The sequence below is a fragment of the Nomia melanderi genome, chromosome 2 (assembly GCF_051020985.1).
Source record: "Nomia melanderi isolate GNS246 chromosome 2, iyNomMela1, whole genome shotgun sequence".
NCBI classification, from domain to species: Eukaryota; Metazoa; Arthropoda; class Insecta; order Hymenoptera; family Halictidae; genus Nomia; species Nomia melanderi.
Window position 1 is genome coordinate 349,051 of NC_135000.1, and position 21,048 is coordinate 370,098.

Here is a 21,048-nt window from a genome sequence, read left to right on the forward strand (position 1 = left end):
CACTTGAAGCGCACGGGAAACATTATCTTTCCGACGAGTCAACAACATTATAGAACCTTGATAACATAGATTCACCGATAGGTCTAAGTGTTAAATCATTAAAAGGAATTTATCTGTTAACCAAAGTCAAGTGGTTTTCAACCTTAATATCCTTATCACCGTAAAAAGTCGTAAGGACATACGCGGTCAGTTGTCGGTCAAAGCATCGGTCAGAGATTTACGACCTCTGACAACTTCGGCTCTCGACGCATCCGGATAATTGCAGCGCGCCGCGTATTACGTAAAAACAATTACTTTCAGAGCTTAAAGCAAAAGTACAAAACTTTCTTTGATTTTTGGCAGTAAAAAGATTACCCGAAGATTACTTTATAACGTGCGCAAAACGGACCAAATATATTTTCTCTGAAATAATGCTTGCAAACTATATACCGTCACGGGACTCCCGGCCACGCGCCCGAATCGAGTCCCAAAGCTTGTGTAAACACCTCCGTGCCCAAAATGACAGCGTCAGAGGAGTTTTTCCTCTGCTACATCAAGGCGGGTACAAACGGAAAACTCCAGCCAGTATATAAACGCAGACCATTCCCAGACACTTCCATTTAGAGTCTTATTTCCTCCAGTCGAAACTAATAGCACGTAACTCTCATATCGCCTGCCGCGAATATTTCGCTAGTTGTACAGTTATTTACAGTTAGCTACTTGTTTAGTTCGCGTCTATCCGCAATTTGTACAGTTCGCGTCTAGTGTGCCAATCCTACTTATTTATTAATAAAATGCTTTTAAAAATCGTGCTTAAACTGTTAATAACTCTTGATTGTTACAGATCCACTGTTTTGAGTTTCTGCTCTTAAACACCTTTTAAGCAGATTTTCCACAAGAACTCCTTATAAATGGGTTATATCACTTCTAAAAGATTGCCTGTAACTGGTGGCTTTTATGGACAAATTCATTTACTTTCCAAGTGGCTTCGACCTTTCGCCCTTTCCGTTGTAGCGATCGTTAACATGTCGGCTAAACAGCTGACAATGAAAAGGCAAACAAATACAAATAAGCCGCGTGAACAAACTCGCCTAGTAGTTAACGAACTTAACCTAGTAGTTAAACAGCTGACGGGTAAAACGAAATCATTTAAAATATGTAACTTCGAGAATGTTCGGCTGAGCGTGTTTCGCGCCGTACGCCACAGAAACAGCACCACAATAAACAACAACAGTCGAGAAAAAACCGTTAGGGTAATTTAAGAAATTTTCGAGGACACGCGTTTGTCTCCGCGAAAAATTCCCCGTGTGCGGTTTGGAAGGGCCCCCACGGTGTCTGGAATTGCAACACATTTCTAGCAAAAGCAGTTACGGACCGACTTGAAATAGTTAATAGAGCATCCTTATGCTATAATTGCCTCGGGGAAGGACACGCCCCATCGCATTGCCGATCGGTACATGTCGGGTATGTCAAAAACGGCACCATACCCTCCTGCACAACACATCCCATCAACCGAACCATCGTAACGCCAGTTCATCATCACCTTCTCAAGCCCTCAATTTATCAAATAAGAATCTCGAAAATCCTTCAACTAGCAACTCTAGGCTGGACCCGTCGCCGTCTAAATGACAATTACTTCCGAAAGCTCAATCGGGACACGAACCAACCGACAATGCCATCACAAACACCATTCAAAACACCCTATTAGTTACAGCACAGATCGACATACTAAATAATCAGCAAAAACCCGTGCGATGCAGAGCATTATTAGACACAGGCGCGACTAATAACTTTATGACAGAAAGGCTAGCAAATCAACTCGGTCTCGCACAAAAGAAATGTTTCGTCCCCATTGGCGTTCTCGATACCATGTCAACGGCATCAAAACGGGCAATCGTGGCTACCATCAAATCAAATAACAGCAACTACGAAAGCACGTTAACATTCTTAGTCATTCAAAATATTTCGCCGCTTGTCCCGGAACAACCAGTAAATCGATCAACGATTAAGATCCCGAAAAATATAAAATTAGCCGATCCGTACTTTCATCGCTCATCGTCCATCGATATGTTATTAAACGACGGAATCACGTTATCCTTATTAAGCGTCGGACAAATCTTACACCCCACAACGGTCCAGACCTCTACCTCCAGAAGACACAGCTCGGACCGGACCCGCGCGGACCTGCGGGATTTCCCAAAGGTTTTCCAGGCCTCGCTCGGAACTGCCCAATTCGACGGGCAGGCTCTTGCAGGCCTGGAAACTTTCCACTTTTTATTACACACCTCTTTATTTGCTGTTTCACCGTTATCCTTCTTCTTCTCTATCTTTCGAATATTTTCTCTTCTTCTCGATCTTCTCTTACTTTTCCATCTTTCTTTCTTTTTTCGCGCCAGTGTGTATTTTCCGACGAGAGTTTAGAAGCTCTCATTCTTCTGCGCGCGTTACTTACGACATCACGAATCTCCGCGACACCGAGGTTCAATAAACAGTGTCGAGGAAAGCATTTCTACGATTTATTTTGTTTGCTTTCACCAGTTCCTCCACAGAATAAAAGTAACAGTAATGTAACAAACCTGTTTTAAAATTTCATCATATCTCCATAAAGCATCGTCAAACTTTGTATACATACTTTTTATCCTGCAATCCAGAAGATATTAATTATGGTCTGTTTTATGAAAGAGGAGCCCTCGGAGGTATGTATGTACTGTTCGCTTCTGACCGTGTAGTTTGGCGGAGAACCTACTGGTACAACAGAAAGTCTGATACTGTTGTCACATTGTAAGACAGACCTTGGTGTCCTTTTGCCTCCAGATAGAGTGTTACTTTCTCTTTGGCTCAATAAAGCAGATTTCTACGTTTATTGAACATAGTTTACACCATGGTGTTCCGAAGTGTAGTAATTTAGGCCTATGCTAGAGGTGCAGTGGGCAGAAAAAGTAAAATTACTATGGAAGTAACGGGTACGTTTATTATGATACGGTTTAAAAGTACAAGATGTATACTGCGCGATGGTTCGACTGTGACTGACTGCAGGCACAGCTTCCGCTAGCGATGGGATTTTTAATTTATGGTCCATCATCAGGCTGCGTGCTTTAAGTGCCCCTCAAAAAGAGTCACGTATCACACCAGGCGCTCGAATCTCCTATTACAACTTTAAAGTGATCGCCTCTTAGCATGACAAGAAGTTTCAATAAAAATTTTTTTTTATAGAAGATATTAATTACATATAATTCGTTCTCGATTTATATTGACCAGAAACAATTGCATTTTTGGAGAAAATTTTAGTTTCAGTTTGAACATTACTTCCAAACAATATAATGATAAACAAATTCTTATTTTATATATTTCGCCTTAAAATAATAACTTTAAAATACTAAGAAAAATATAATCAGTTTCTGTAAACTTCTACTTAGAAAACGCAAGTTTAGAAATGTAGTTCATAATGAAATTAATGCAAGAAATGACTACTTTATATAGTAACATCGCAATACCACATTTCGCACGTAAAAGAATCGTGCGTTTGTTTACTGTCATTAATAAGACATAAAAGTATTCATGGTTTTCTATTCAGTAAGAACATAATATAGGTTGTAATATAGATTTATATAATAAATATACACCTGGTATACAAAATTAAGGGATCACAACATTTTCCGTGGAAAATTGCCGATATTCAGACTATTGTAACCTTCTGAAAAAAATCATCTATGTTATGACGTAATGTTTTTACTTAAGCATTTTATCGTGTTTTAATGTAAAATGTTTGTATACACCATATATCCAGTGGTAACGGAAACAAACAAACTCACGAAAAAGAGTTTGTACAGATGGTTGCTATGTGCGCCCATCGACTCTGACCGTGCTCGTACAAGCCCTTACAATACAATTGTCCTGCAAAACGGTACAAATTCTAGCGAAGACGTGGTGGCGACGAAATCGCTACACTACCATCCACAAAAAAAAAATCGAAGGTAAAACACTGTACATGAAAAACACAGTCAGATACCTCAGAGTACACTATGGAGCCAGGTTGAACATTACACTGCACGTAAGACATATAACAGAAAAAACCAGAAGAATCTTTAACGAACTAGCACAAGCATCAAAGGCACACTGAGAAATACAATCCAAAAACATGAACACATAGTAAAAAACAGTATACATCCTCATAATAACATACGCGGCTACAGCCTGGGCGGACAGACTAAGTGTCCACTACATAAGGTAGCTAAATACGTCATAAAGACAGGCACCAATTCGGATAACGGAAACATACAGGACAGTATCTAGAGCAGCACTCCAAGTTCTGACAGCAGCAATACTAATACAACTCGCAATTCAAGAAAAATCAATGGAACGCAAGCTACGAGCAAACGAACCCTTCATATGGGGTGAACTAACATACGTATAAAACATATATGAAAACACCAGAAAACAAGAATATGCAAGAATCAAAGCACTCATTAAGAAACATACAATACAGAAATGGCAAAATGAGAAAGGCAAAAGAGTGTGGCGAGTTCGCTGAAGGAACTGCGACAGAAGCGTGAAAAAGACGACAAAAACAGCTGATCGCTTACTGCTTAGGCGCGTCGGCTCCGAGCGCGCGCGCGCGCGTGTGTGTGTGTGTCGGAAGTGATAAACATGTAAAGAGCGGTAACAACGAGCGGACGTCGAAGCGTCGTGAAAATTCGAAAGAATATCAAGAATGTTCGGGCGACGTGGGAAAAAAAAGGACGCGATCGCGGCGCAGCCAGCAGATCTTCACGAAGTACACGCGACGAGACAGGATTACGAACACGATTACAATTTACGGTTACGACACGCTCACGATTACGGTTAACGATTACGATTTTCGCTATTTCGGTCACGTCATATTTTTTCGTTGTGCGTTTTATTAATTGTATTTGTCTCCGTATTATCCAATAAAGGATAGATTTTACAATTCTAATGCTACATATAGTGTCATAAAAGATGTAGAAGAAAGGCTAACGCAAAGCTGGATAACACTAGAACATTATACAGCACAACTGCTAACAGGGCACGGAAATCAGGGCAAACAATCTGCAGATGCGGACAACAAGATACAGAGGGAAGTCCAATTATCCTCCAAGTGCCTATTGTGAAGGCCTCATCCCAGAGGGCCTTCATGGGCGTGGGATTGAGATTAAGCTCAATCAGCTGAAGCCATAGCCTTACCAGCGTTGCTTCCTGGGGATGACGAGTCCCGTTGAAGTAAACTGCTGGTAGCGCCAACCTCTCTCGCCTAGCATGCGGGCTTTCGATCACTACCACTACGATGGCAATGCTAATGCCCGGACGGACTGCAATGCATTGCCCGTGGACACCTGGACCCCATAGTACCAATTATCACAAGTCTATTGGCGAGATCTGTTCGGTTTCTTACATACATGAATAAACAATGCCTACCAGATCAAGGTGTCTCGTCCACACCAAGGGTTGGTCAGACTCCAGATCGGGCACTCTAGGACCGCCACTTGCCATACCACGATCGTCACGTGGACCCTGGAGAAGCAACCATTCTACATGCAGTCTTGGCGCTGCTCAGGAGAGCAATACCGCACCTCGAGGATTTCCTCATATCGGTAACGCCGGCCTGGTGTTGTTCGGCCCTACTTTCAAGCTCCACAGCTGCGAAGGGAGCTGCCCGGTGTAGGTGTTCTACCGGGCTCGGCATAGAATAACCCTGCCCTCCTCCCCTCGCGGGGAAGTCATTAGAGAAGTTGGATCTACCCCTAAAAGAGGGTAAACGACTCGTTTAGTCAACCCTGGACGCTGCAAGCAACGTCCAGCGGGGACCACGGGGAGGTAGAGCCGCCAGCTTTATGCTCGATTCCGTGCGTGTTGGCTACAGCTAGTGCTTTCGCCGTTGAACGCCACAGCCACGGTTCCGAAGCGCCGCCCGCATGAACAGTCAGGGTTTGGATAGGGAGAGAGGGGAGAAAGAGAAAGAGAAGGAGAAGGAGAGGAGAGGAGGGGGGAGGAGGGGTGAGGAGAGGAGAGGAGAGGAGAGAAGAGAAGAGAAGAGAAGAAAGGATTGCAAAGTAAAGCAGGGCAAAACGAAACGAAACAAATTAAAACAAAACAAAACATAACAAAACAAAGAAGAAAGTAAATTTCAGCGAAAATTTCGCGGGCTGTCGCGGATTCGCGGTGGGTAGTCACGGTTTCGCGAGGCGGTGGGGTGGTCACGGTTTCGCGGGGATCGCGACATCGCGGAGTGTTACGATTCCGCGACAGGTTCGTGATGGCGAGGGGTGGGGTAGCGGCGGGCGGTATCGAATGGGGTGTGGTTGCGGGAGGAGGGGTCGCGGGTTAACCGCGGCGGGGTGGACGATTTTCCCCGATTCTTTCCTTAGCGCGGAGGATGTCGCGCGCGGCTTGTGCCAGTGCCGGGAAGATCGATACCCTAATCAAGTTGGGTGAGGGCGGATGCCAATCCAAGTTCCCGTCGGTCCGCAATGCGGTTCGAAGGGGCACGCGTTCTGCATTGTGCAGGGTACATTCGAAGAGGAGGTGGCTCGGAGTTTCGTTGGGGGCGCTGCAGCGGCAGCGGGGGCTATCGGCTAGCCCTCTGCTGTGGAGTTTGTCCGCGAAGTCACCGTGTCCCGAGATGATCTGGGATATGTAATGGTCCAAAGAGAACCATCCCATGCTCATCCGTTGCCTCACGCATGGCAGGAAGCGGTGGGTGTATCTGCCATGGACAGAGTCATTCCAGCGCTCCTGCCATACGCTAAGCAGGGACTCGGAAGCTTGTTCCACGACGGGGTCTTCCACAGTGCCGCCCGCTGCGGGGGCGAGAGTTCGCGCTTCGTACTTCGTCTTCATATGAAGAGCGTCTGTTGAGATTGTCCTATAGGCTTTGGTGGTACGCAGGAGAGCGTACCTTTGCGCCCTTAGGAGTTCTGAAGCGGAGGTTTTATTCACTAGGTCGCTCCACGCGGGGGCAGCGTACGTGGCAATTGGCAGGAAAAGTCGCTTGTATAGAACATCTAGGGACTCGTATTTGAGTCCCCAGTTCCTGCGGGCTATGGCGGCCATGGAATTATATTTCTCGGCGCACTTCGACCTGATTTTCCGGGCGTGCGTCCGGATCTTCAGGCCTTGGTCAAAGTAGACGCCGAGATATTTTACGGTTTCGACCATACGTATTTGCCTCGATTGAATCTTAATTGTTGGGGGCCTTCGAATATCGAGATGACCACGGAAGAGGATCATCTCTGCTTTTTCCTGTGAAAGGGTCAGCTTCTCGGACACGCACCATTTCTCAATGATGGTTGCCGCGTGCTGTCCCTTTTCCTGCAACTCCAGCCTGCTGTTTCCTGGGACGAGGATCAAGAGGTCGTCCGCGTAGGCGAACGCCTCTATCCCATCGTTGGCCAGGGTGGTCAGCAGACTATCGAACACAAGGTTCCAGAGGCTAGGCCCTAAGATTGAGCCCTGAGGACAACCTCTGGCTACCTGTTTCTCGACGCGAGTCAATTTCCCTATCAGAGAGGCCGTACGGTCATTAAGATAATCCGCGACAAACTTATACAGGTTTCGCGGGCAGTTCCGTTTCTTGAGGCGAAAGAGGACGCTGGGCCACCACATGTTGTCGAACGCGCCCAAGATGTCAAACAAAATCGCAAGCACGTATTTTGTCGTTGACCCCTCGAGCCCGCTGCGGACGGTGCGGATGGCGTCAGTCGTCGACCTTCCCTTTCGGAAGCCGAACTGCCTAGGGGAAGCATGGCCGGGGTGGAGAAAGATGGGCTCCAGCCTTTCGCGGATCAGCTTCTGCAGGGATTTCTAGGAGCTGACCGCGGACTCGTCCCTGTCAGGACTTTTGAGGAGGGCGCGTATCGAGTCATATTTCCATAGCTTCGGGAAGCTGCCTTGTGACAGGCAGCCGTTGAAAAGGGCTGAGAATTCGCTTATTAGGACCGGATATGCGGCCTTAAACATTCTGACCTCGATGAGATCGGAACCTGGAGCTTTGCCATTGCGAATCGAGCCGATTGCATGGCAAATTTCCTGTTCCGAGAAGGGCGGGGTGTCTGGGGTATCCGGGGGGGTTACGCTCGCAGACCTTTTGCCTTGACTTGGTCCAATTTTCATGGACCATCCAGCTTCCTATGAACCCGACGATCAGAAGGCTTGACAGCGTTACATCTACGTTGGAGGATCCTTTATGGTGTGGCGGCCGAAAAGCTGCCTTACGCCACTGGATTTCCTCGCTATTCTTTTCCCGTTAACGCTGTCCTTCCGCGCGAGTCTGTTTCGTGTCATCGCACATTTGGCGACCAGACCCGCGCGGGCCCTCGAATTTTCCGAAGGTTTCCCAGGCCTCGCACGGAACTGCCCAGTTCGAGGGGCAGGCCCTTGCAGGTCTGGAAACTTTCACCGTTCTTACGACACTCTTGTTTACTTGTCTGTTCACCATCACCCTTCTTCTTCTTCTCTGTCTTTTGGATCTTTTCTCTCTTCCTCGTTTTTCTTCTCTGTCTTTTGAATCGTTTCTCTCTTTCTCGTTTTTCTCCTACTCTCCTATCTTTCTGTCCTTCTTTAGAGGAATATATATTTTCCGGGGAGAGTTTAGGAGCTCTCACTTTTTCTTCACCCGCGTTCGACGTCACCAGGAACCTCCGCGACACCGACCTCTGGCAAACTGTGTTGAGGGCCGTACTTCACCAATCGTCTTCGGTTTAACTTCTCCGAACCCTCCACAATGGTTACGAAATGAGGAGGCGTTACCGGGTTCGTTGAGGACTACTAGATTTTCCTGGGCTACAACCCATTCCAATTCTTCGCCTCGCGAATCGGTTGTGGTGCTGTGCCAAAGCGAGGACTTCGCGTTGGCATCGGCAACAATTATTAGTCTCTGTCCGCGGAGGGAGCGGCATATTTGCGAGATTCTCGCCAGATATCTTTCGATATTATGCGAGAATTTGAAATATACGCTAGCGAGGTACAGTTTCCCAAATGGTCCTGTAACCTCGATGCACGTACAATAGTCGTCGCTGAGATGCGACAGCTTAAGGGACTCGAGGTTGGGATTGCGTATCGCGATTCCTGCCATGGCTCGGTTGCCAGGCTCCGCGCCCGTGACTGCCGTACAATTCGTGAGGCCGATGAATTTGCTCTTCACGTTGTACGGCTCCTGCATGAGCAGGATGTCGATATTTTTCTCCCCCATAATACGGGACATTTCGAGGGAGACGATTTGGGAGCCACGCATATTTAACTGTGCCAGTTTCAGGGTCTGGCTATGGGTACGACTATGGGCGTTATTCATAGTCGGTTTGTTGAAGGACCCGCTCTAGTGCCGCTTTATGCGCTGGGCATTGTTCCAGCTTGACTGAGTGCTTGTGCTCCTTGCCGGCCTTCCGGCAGTTGGAGCAAACAGAGGTCTTAGTTTTGTTTGGACACTCCTTGAAGGAGTGTCCTTCGGCGGCACAGTGTCCGCAAATTTCTTTCGGGGCGCGGCAGTATTTGGTGGTATGCCCGAAGGACTGGCATTTATAGCAGCGCGTGGCTACAATGTAGTCCCTCACACGGCAACATTTCCAGCCGATGAAGAGGCGGCCCTTGTTTTTTACCAGTTCGCGGACTTTATTCGATACCTCGAAGATGACATTACAGGTGTCCTTGTCCTTTGGTCCTGACTTAAAGGAGACCTTCGTTTGTTCCCTCGCGTCGGCCTTTTCCTTTCCTGTGAAATTTTGTTCCACAATCGCCTCGATCAGGGACCGGTCGTTTTCGGAACGCGGTACATCGTGCACGATTACTCTGGGGCTCGACTTCGGGGGCGCCGCTGCCGTGAAACCGGCCGATTTAAGTTTCGGGAGCGCGGAGAGGGACGAGAGATCGCATCCCTTTGCGGCCTCGATAATTATTCCGTTCGCAACCATTCTACAGAGGGAAGTCCGATTATCCTCCTAGTACCTGCCGTAAAGGCCTACCTAGGAGGGCCCCCATGGGCGTGGGACTGAGATTAAGCTCAGTCAGCTGAGGCCGTAGCCTTACCAGCGTTGCTTCCCGGGGATGACGAGTCCCATGGAAGTAGACTGTTGGTAGCGCCGAGTTACCTTTCCAAAAACTCTACCAGATTTCCTGTCTGGTCCAGGAGCAGGTTGGGACGCTGCTCACGCGCCGAGACCCTCGAAAGGTCTCTGCCCAGCATGTAGGCTGCAACCACTGCCACTACGAATCCAACACCAATTGCACCGGCCGAGAGGACCCGGGGACAAGCACCCATGGTCACTCTCTGTGAGGGGACAAGGGGACTAGGCACCCTTCGTACGCCCTCATGGGCAACCGGAGCGCCCGTAGTACCAATCCAATCGCAGGTCTATTGGTAGGACCTGTTCGGCTTCTTACATACATGAATAAGCTGTGCCTGCCATATCAAGGTGTCTCGTCCACACCAAGGGTTGGTTAGCAACCATTCTACAGTCATCACGTTACTTTTGCTTAGTTTCAGTGTCAGTCAGTGTTAGTTAGTGTTAGTCTGTTAATCCTTTCGCTACGGTGGGCCTCGCCACGAAGTCCCTCATATAAAATGGAGCACCATGCCAAAAGTGGGAATATTAAGTGCACGCAATCTTCAGCATTTGGGGCTCTTTTGTCTTAAAAACGCTGTTGTGACTCTGCTTGTAGAAGCAAAAGGATTTATATTCATAACAATATGTTTATAATTTTTCTATGGACATATTTTTGTTATTGTTTATATTGTCTTAACTTTTGGATCCATTTTTTGGGGCAGTGATCAGTCACCCGTCGTGTATAGATGGCATCTTGTGGCCGGTGACTATAGTCACCTGTCGTATGTGGGTGTCGTTTTGTGGCGGGTGACTATAGTAATCCGTAGCAGCGAAAGGGTTATACAGTAGTTTAGTGTCATTTTTATATTTATATTGTTTATTTTTTATTTGTTATTTTTTGGTTTTACTAATATGGCTGCACATAATAAAGGAGCCACAGTTCGTAGTGAAGGATGAACTATAGTCAGAAAAGTGATAGATAAATGTGCAGAAGAGGCAGAAAAGAATGAATTGTTTCATACACTGCATAAATCAAGTATCCGGGCTGCCAAATGCAAGAGTTTATCACCAGGAACAATTGCTAGAATTAAAAATGAGAGTGTCAGTTCTGAAGGAGTTGTATCATCGCCAGGAAAGAAACGACCAAAAACTTACGGTAACAGATTTTACTACTCTGAAGAAGATAAAATGATAATACGGAATATTATCTACAAATATTATACCGAGAAAAAAATTGTGCCGACCTGCCCGAGATTAGGGACTGTCATCCGTGAGAAAATAGATTTCCCATGGAAAAAGAAGTCTGGAGAGGCAAATATTTGAAAGTGATACACAGTTACAGAAGAAATAACAGAAATATTATTTATGTTGAAAAATGGGTGGGCGATACACTGTGCTTTGAAAAATGTCAGCAGAGAGAAAATGAACACGGTATATTGAAGTATACTATCTCATGTCATCGGCTAATAATTTTGCACGCAGACGGTAAAAATGGATTCGTTCCGAATTCAGAATTAATTTTTAACGGCGGTACTCGCACCGGTGACTGCCATAGGTAAATGAATGCCGTTTATTTTGGGTAATGTATTGTAGAACAATTACACTGTGTAACACGATTTTTGTGTTTGAATAGCCACTAAGTGGTCCTTATAGAGAGTTCCTTACCCTAAATACGAATCCAAAAACCAAATTGCTGGGCCACGTCCAGTTTTCGAAAAAGCTGGGTTTTTGTAAAAACGGTAAAAATTCTATAAGAAGCACCTAGTGGTTATTGTAAAAAACAAAAGAAGTTCAAATTTGTACTATGTAGGTAAATAAACCGCCAAATGAATGTACTATTATAGCTGATGCTATAAATTGGCTTATTCAAAATAGTATTCCTTGTGAAGAAAATTTAAAAAAATTTGAACTATTAGACTTAATAGAATAGCATAGACAAAGAGAGAAAACGTAAAATATTGATCAAATATTAAAAACAGATGAGCATATCGTTTTACCATTAAAGAAATATCGTTTTACCATTTTCCATCAAAGAAAAAAACATTTCCACAACGACAATGAGTTGCAATCATTTGCAAGGGAAGTATTAGGCCGAATTACAGCAGCTGAGCAGGAAAATGTTTGGAAACATGTAGAGAAAGTTGAACAAAGTCATATAGAAAAAGATAATTTAGTGTAAATTGCATTAGATAACGTAACCATTGGACAAAGCACAGATTCGAAGGAAAAAACGACAGCGGTAGTTTTGAAAATTTAGATACAGAATAACAAAATTAATATAAAATATAATTTTCATATTTTTTAACCTCTAGCCCAATGATTTCTTTCTGAACTGCAATCGAACTAACCACTCTGTTATTAATAATTTATTAAAAACAAGAGAGTTTCAGTCTTATTCTATGTCAACATCTTAAATTCCATTTAAAATCTTTAGCACGAGCCTGATACGATATTGTAAGGCAAGGGATTAAAGCCATTACTGTTTTCGTTATCGTCTTCTAAATGTGAATCTTTAATGTTGTTGTGACATAACATAAAATATAAAATTTTACAAGCAGGCTCAGCAAATGGTCCCTGAGAGTCTGGCATGCAATACACCAGGGGTCCTGAACATTTACAAATAGCGGATCTAGTCAACTTAAAAAGACGATGTCCAGACCTCTGAATTTATGCAGGCTGCAGCACATCCCCACTCGAACTTCTCCAAAAAATAGTATACCAAAAACACCACCGAGGCGGACAAGAAAACTTCAGAAACTGACAGAGCGCAACAAGACAGCGTCCGAGAAAGATTTATTTGTAATAGACTACGAATATTAAAATTTGCTTTAAACATCATTCAACTATACACTCTGGAGTCACATCTTCCTCTCCTACAAATAAAGTTCTTCCAATTTTGCAATAAAATTAGCGTCCGATGTGAGCATTACAGAACATAGAGTTCATATCGCGTTGCGAAACTTTGCTTACGCCGTCACACGTAGTGAATTATCTATAGTGCGATTCAACAAATTATCTGTGTTTGCAAATAATTCTTTCAACTTTTTCTATGTTTCGAATTTGCCAACTCAATTATTGCGTAAATATATACTTTCATCTGTCGCTTCTCTAATAAATGTTTGCAATTCATTAAATCAGTATTTCAAAGTAAATAATTTTTTCTCAGATTTTTCGATTCATGAGTGCTTACAGAAATTTTATAGCATTTAAATCACACATATATGGTGATAATCTCTAAACGTTATATTCGATTATTATTTGGTCAACTTTGAAACAAACTTTTTTATAATTTTCAAATATATTATTTTATAACGAATAAGCCAATTTTTGTTCTTAGCATATACTATTGATGGTTTATTTACATATGTAAATAGAATGGTACGAAAACTTGTCTGTCATTACTATCTTATTTTGCAGAAAACTTGGGAATTATTATTTTAATACCTATTTTTTAAAAATTAGCATTCATTTCTAAAAATTAATTCTATAGAGTGAATTATCGACCCCATGTTTCATTGATAGAAATGACATTATATTCATTTCTCGCTTTCAGGTGAGAATCTCTTTAAATACGTACTCTATTCATGTTCCGAACCAATGGTCACCAGTTATTTTAATTGGTCAGCTGAACAATTAAAAAACGGGAGGAGGGAGTGCCAAATGAGATTCAGTTGATATCCTGTGTCCCTATTGATGTTGTTAGAGTGTTTAAGGATTTCAATAGATTCCCTATACTTGCGCGGGAAGTAGTCCTTGCATCTGGACAATATCTTCGTCTCTTCGAACTTGATCATGTGTCCCGTGGTCAAGTGATGTTCTGCGACCGCAGACTGAGTGTACTTTAGTCTGGTGCACCGATCGTGTTCGATGAGGCGTGTACTCACGCTCCGCCCGATTTCACCGATGTGTACTTTACCGCATGAACAGGGGATTTTGTATATTCCCGCATGTGACAGACGCAGCAGTCGATCCTTGGGGGAGGTGAGGACCTTTCCTATTTTTGTCTGTATCTGGAAGATAGTTTTGATACCTTCTCTTTTCAGGCATTTGGGAATGCGGTCTGTAGTGCCTGCGATGGAAGCGAGGAAACTGTTACTGACTGACTCGATTTGGGGTGACTTGTTCTAACTGTGCGCCCGTCTTGTAACCACCGAGTTCTACCAATAGTTTCTTCACCGCTTAACATCTCTTTATAAATATAACCATTACTCTGACATACTCTACGCGTGTATTTTTTATTTCACATAACCCCTTAACAGAAATTTATACCGTTGTTCGGCTCGTCAGTTTGGTTACGAGCAGGAGGTGTACTGTATTGGAGTCTGTTGACAGTACGTTGAATCTTACGTGCTGGGAAGCCGTTGCGTGTTAATGCATGCTTAACGTGGGCAAGTTCCGCTTGTAAGTTGTTAGTATCGCAGATCTTCAGAGCGCGGTTGACTAAGGATCTGATGACCGAATCCTTTGGTGCAGGGTGGTGGTGTGAGGAGGCGTTGAGGTATCTGTCAGTGTGGGTGGGTTTCCTGTAAACCTGATGTCCTAGGGTGCCATCGAGGTTTCCTTGTAACTAATACGTCAAGGAAGGATACAGATTTGTTGTTTTCTGTTTCCATGGCGAACTTGATATCTGGGTATAGGTTATTTATGAATTCGAGGAAGGAAGGGAGAGTGTCGTAATCATGGGGCTATACCACGAAGGTGTCATCAGCATATCGGAACCACTTAGATGGTTTCAGAGGGGCTTCGTTCAAGATGCGTTTCTGTAGATGCACCATGAATATGTTGGCGATGGCTGGTGAGAGGGGTGAGCCCATTGCTGTGCCTGATGGTTGTTCGTAGTACTCACCCTGGTATACGAAATAGGCAGACGTGAGGCAGTGTTCGGTTAGTGGGATGAGGTTACCAGGAATTTTGGATTTGAGGAGTTGTAGGCTGTCACGTACTGGGATGTTCGTGAGCAAAGATTAAACTTACCAGTACGTCACTGGGGTTGGTTTTGACATGTTGGATTTTTTGTATGAAATGTTCAGAATTTTGTATGTGTGCTTTGGTTTTGCCTGTGAGAGGGATTAGAATAGTTGTCAGGAATTTGACCAGTTGGTATGTAAGAGAACCTATTGCGCTGACTATGGGTCTCAGGGGGATGTCTTGTTTGTGTATTTTGGGGTGTCCATAGAGTCTAGGAGCCCGTGATTCTTTGGGAGTGATGGATTTCGAAATGGTAGGAGGTAGGTTGGTGCGTTTGATCAGTTGTGCAGTATTTCATTCTATGGACTTCGTAGGGTCTTTGTGTAGTTTCTGGTAGGTGTTGTTATCAAGTAGTTTTGTGATTATGTTGTAGTATTGGTTCGGTAACATTACCACAGTGGTGTTGCCTTTGTCCGCGGGTAGGACGTATACGTCCTTGTTCTTCCTGGGGTCTTGTAGTGCAAACGCTTCCTCTTTAGTGATGTTTGGTTTCGGAGGAACTGCTTGTCTCAGGATGTTGGTGGCCTTTCTTCTGATTTCATTGGATTTATCGGTTGGTAGCTTGCTGATAACGCTCACAACCTGACCAATGATCTCCTCACGAGGTATCAGTTTAGGCGTGATGGAAAAATTGTGTGCTTTAGAAAGAACGGATACGGCATGTTGTCTCAGTAGAGTATTAAAAAATTGTTCAAGAATTGTTCAGCTGACCAATTAAAATAACTGGTGACCATTGATCTGGAACATGAACAGGGTACATATTTAAAGAGACTCTTCCCTGGCACACATCACTATCAGTGTTTAGCCCTCTGATGAAGCCAGCTGCAATGTTGGCGAAACGTTCAGAACAAATTCTTAGTGAACACGGCTCTCACCCGAATGTCAGAAATGAATATAATATTCCAGGCCGTGAAAACATTAAAGCTACTACTAAGATGTGCTTATAATATTTCTTTGTAGACGTAAGGGGCCCTAAATAATCTACGTGATAAGTATGTAGCGGCAGTTCTCCTTTATTTACGGAATTCAGAAGTCCCTCTTGCTTTCCGTGCTTTCATTCCTCTAAAATACACGCTACACAATTGTCAACTACTTTTTCGATTTACGGTGCCGCGTTAGGTATGTAGTAATCTCGCTGTTGTAACGCTAATGTCTTTGCTACTGAAAAATGTCCTTTCACATGTGCTTGCCGAATATTTTGCATTTCCATACTTTTCAGCACTACTAATAGCAACTCGTTATACTTCTCTTTGAATAATAGCTCTGAATTTACGTTGTAACCGTTGGCTTTTCTCCACTCCGCTAGTTCTGAAATTCTCTTTATGTTTCATTCTTCAAATTGCGCTTTCCGAAATTTAGCTGTAAAAGTATCCACAGAAACTATAAATAAACATGACGACACTGGAGTACAACTCAGTGCGTCAACGTGACGCATGCCGCTGCCAGACCGAAACTCGATAGTATAATTAAATTCCTCTAGCAACGGTGCCCACTTCGCAACGCGAACACAGAAATTCTTCTTATTCATGGTTAGTGCGAACGCTCTACAATCAGTTATTATTCTAAACGGTATTCCGAGCAAATACTCGCAAATATGTCAAGTATTGTTGTTGATCTTTACATACTATCAGACATTATTAATTACATCATTTAATTATTTTAAATACCTTCTTTAAAAGGAGAAATTATTCACATAAATACGCAAAGGAGACAGGTAAAAATGTTAATAACAACTGTAATATATTAGATCAATATTCTAAAAAATATTTCAAACTTAAATGAATTAATGTGGCTTCTGCTAAATCAATTAATTATTCATTTTACGATCGACTAAAATCAATATCATACTGAACTATTAAAAATTCACTGTACCTACCTTTTTGGGAACAACCGGAGTACGGTTTTATGATAGGGTGAAATAAGAGTCAGCCCTGTACATCCATTATTTGTTCTTTCAAGTATTTTAAGCAGGCCGGCCTGCAGCCAACATGTGGCACTTGTTCAGTTTTCGTTTTAGCAAGGGTATCATAAAACCATATTTCAAAGAGTCTTTTAGAACAACTCAATAGTGTGCACTAGAGGTGAATGTATTTAAAAACAGTCCAACGTCATAGAATGTAGAATAGGAATATAATTTACATTTACGACACGTGGGTGGACAATAGTCTTACTTTTGAAAAATGTTGGCACAGTGATGAAGAAATTGATGTGTTCAAAGGACATAAATCATCTTACCGATCAGTACTTGTGCATGCTGGTGGAAAAAATATATTTGCGTCGAACGCTGGATTAACTTTTAAAGCCGGCACCGCCACCAGCGGCCATCATGGCTCCATAAAGACGATAAATTTCGAAAAATGGATTGTGGAGAATATCTGCCAATATACAGTAGTGGTAATGGATAATACCCCTTATTATTCCGTTCATATTAATAAATCGCTACAGAAATATTCAAGAAAATTAGATATGATAAATTGGCTTCAACAGAACGATATTCCACATAGAGATAATTTGACAAAATATGAGATATGGAATTTAGTAATTCGGCATAAACCAACAGAAAAAAATACACAGTAGACGAAATATTAAAATCGTATGGACACTTAGCTGAACGATTACCCCGTTACATGCGTGAATTAAACCCCATTGAATTGACCTGAGCAAGGGTAGATCACAGTGAAAGAAAATAATGTTGCAACGCTAATGTTACCTGAATTGCAATTATTAATGCAACACGCAATTGACTGGGCGAATTTTTGCGTACATACAGAAGAAATTGGAAAGAAATATATACATTTCCATAATTTATTAGAATCAACCATGGGAAATTTTAAAATAAGCCAGGAAAATGCAGAAAATTGTGAACATTGCAGTACCTCAGGTAAAAGTGTTCTGTTTATGCATAAAAGTAAGTGGAACAATTTTTTTTTAATAATATTATATTTAAGAAAACCATTGCAGCTATTCTAACAGCAATTAAATCTTTTACAGGTATTTTCAAAGCTAAAAATGAAGAGCAAGTACACAATATGGAAAATGAAGAAAAAGTTCGACAATATCCAAGAGCAGGTGATTCCCAAAAATTATTATTTTAAAAGTTGCAATTATTTTCAAAGACATTTCATAAACTTCATTTAATAATTTCGCTTCAATAAAATTACATTTCAGAATATATTGCAATTATTTGAATACATTAATGACCAATTAAGAATAACTCCCATTTCCCTTACTGAAACATAACTTCTAAAATTTTTTATTTTTGTTTTTATTTAACATTACACTTATAGACATTTATTATAAGGTTCATTGTATCGCTCCAAGAAAAATTGATATTCATTTCTTTAGATCTTGGAAATTGGAGATTTAAAAATAAACTATTAGAATACATATTTATCAAGTAATATTTACAAAACGCAATATACGTCAAATTGGCGCGTTCTGTAAATCCTATATTAATAAATCTTGAATAGGGATTCAAATTCCTTGTGAAAAACGCGATTCATTCCACTTGATATACTTAATGACCATCGGGATCGCTCGAGGAGCCCGAACGATTCTCGAGGACGACGTGGAGTGGTCACCGAGCGGAGAAGAACACCGAACAGGAGTTCAGGCTCCGAGATTCCAGGCATATTGTTTTGAAACGTTGAGGCTGCTCAACAAACTAGATATGCGCGTACCAGAGGGGAAGGCCGTGGAACTTTTCATCCACGGTATTCGCGACAGCAGTAGAAGGGTGGGCTTGACGGCGTCCGGAAGAAAGACAATGTCGGTACTAATGCGCTGCCTGGAAGTCCTACAGTTAAAATTAGGGAATAATGTTAAGGGATCGGGCACCGAACGGATTAGCCAGGAACGTGGACGTGTGTTTTCGTTGTGACAAAAGAGGGCATAGAAGAGCAAAGTGCCCGATTGCCGAAGCAGAAAAACTCCAGCGAAGGCTCGGTCAAATAATTGGGTTAAGGGAATGTGTAGATTCGTGGGGTGAAATGTCCGATCGTGCCTCAATTGTCTGTATTATGAAACGCCGAGCAGCCGAAAGTCCGGATTGTTGCGTCCGATAGAGAAAGTACCGGTCCCATTGCACACCGTTCACCTAGACCACATCGGCCCATTCGTCCGAAGCCGAAATCGGAATACGCAGTTACTCGTGATCGTCGATGCCTTCACGAAATTCGTCGTACTTGAGCCCGTTCGAGTCATGGCGGTAAAAGTGGTCTTAAAGGCCCTAGATCAGCTCATCCCGATTTTCGAGATAACTGTGCCGAATAATAGGCAACAGGGGGCGGCTTTCACGTCACTCGTTAGAGCATTTCGTGACGAGCATGGTATTAAACAAACACATTAACCATACTGTACTGAGTTCCTTATCTGATACCTGCGCCAGGGGTACACAGGTGCACAGCTTCATTCTAGCACGGCCAACCTCTCCTCCAAGTGGTGTACCCTGGGAAACTATCGAGTTTGCTAACGAGGCTCTGGAGCGGCTCTTCTGCGAGCGTCCGGGCGGTAGTTTTACCGTACGGACCGCGGAGTCGTCAAATACCGTAGCCGGTATGTCTAGCAACGACCCACCGGGGACATCCACCCGGTGGTACGCGAAGCATAACCGGTCGGGGGGCTCGCCTTAACTGGCCGGACCACAAGGAGATAAACCTTTCTAATAAATCCGAAACCTTAAGTTATGGTGCGCGGCGAAGGGGTGCGGGCCGTCCTTGCGATGACCTGTGGGTGGTGGGTGCACCAACCTTTAGCGACCAATCCCGAGGCACCTGGCGCACCTCGTTGTATCTAGCCTTCCCTCCTGGAAAGGGCGTCACCCGGGAGGGCGACTTCATTTCGTCCCGACTCGTGGGAAAAATTATGGGAAAATATAAAAACAAAACAAGATGACTAGCATAGAGGTCTTTAAGGGCCTGGTAGAGAATGTAGAAGCCCTTATGGCTGAAGAGGAGGATTCACCCCTCCTCGACACCATCAGGGATGTACCGGGTGGCCTCCGTGAGGTGCCAAGCTGGAAGAGGAGAATTCAAAAGCCGGAAGATTCCGACTCGCAATCCGGCGGAGAAACGAAGTATGCCCTGCAAAACAAAAGGCAAAATAGAGAGTTGCCAAATGGCCAAACGCCATTTGAGTATCTCTTAGATAGGGTTGATGTTGCAACGATTAAGCTACGGGCATATGTTGGTTACAACAACGGACCTGACAGGGATGTTGACCTGCTCCGTAAAGCAATAAGAATTGCTCGGGAATGGCAACAACCCGATGAGAGATGCGATGAAAGTAGAGGAAACGAGGAGCTATCTAAGAAGCTTGAAAAAGCCGAAAGGCGGATTCAAGCTCTCTTAGAAGAAATAAAGATAGAAAGCGAGAGAGTATCCAAGAAGCTTGAGGAAGCCGAAAGGCGGATCCAAGCCTTGGAAAGCGAGAAGGCACGTGCATGTGCCGAAGCAAAGCCAAAGGCTTTAGAACAGAAACCGACGCCGGTGGAAAGTAAGCCAAATAAAAAGGACATCGCCAAGTCCTACGCGACTGCGATCATGTCAAAGAAAGAAATAATAGAAAAAGGACTCACACGACATGTCATGACGGTCTATCTAAGAGACAATAACTCCGATTGGGAGAAAACGAAAAAGACTATGGCGGAAGGCTTTAGACCTATATACGAGAAACTGCAGGTTAAGGCAGTAAAAAAGATAAATAAAGGAGGCCTCATCGTTGAAACTACGACGAAGGAAGGCCTCCAAAGGCTCATAAGGAACAAACCCTATGCAAAACATGGGACTGAAGACCGGCATTCCGCCAAAAAAGAAACCTAAGATGGTCATTTACAATGCACCAGATTTTAACGAGAGCCAGTTGCTTTTTTTCATAGGAAAGCAAAATGGCGAATGGATATCGCCTGAGGCGATAAAAGAAATAAAGCCCCTGTTCAAGACAGGGAAGGGGAACAACAGAAATTGGGTGATAGAAGTATCACCCAAAACGAGAAAAGGACTCAAGGACAGAGGAAGGCTGTTCCTTGAGAACAGATCGGGGACGAGGAACT

The 21,048-nt window shown here is 43.5% G+C and overlaps 2 protein-coding genes across 2 annotated transcripts in view; both read right to left on the reverse strand.

Annotated features, from left to right (window-relative positions):
• The window catches only part of LOC143176942 (uncharacterized), a 219,580-nt gene that overhangs the window by 130,049 nt on the left and 68,483 nt on the right, over window positions 1–21,048 (reverse strand). The gene's annotated exons all lie outside the window — the stretch shown is intronic.
• Window positions 12,462–16,330, reverse strand: LOC143174252 (uncharacterized). The gene is made up of 7 exons (XM_076364845.1): window positions 16,273–16,330; window positions 15,711–15,821; window positions 15,307–15,637; window positions 15,006–15,210; window positions 14,723–14,878; window positions 14,301–14,598; window positions 12,462–12,637 (listed from the first exon to the last, which is right to left on the reverse strand). The coding sequence occupies exons 1-7, from the start codon at window positions 16,328–16,330 to the stop codon at window positions 12,462–12,464; spliced, it is 1,335 nt and encodes a 444-aa protein (XP_076220960.1).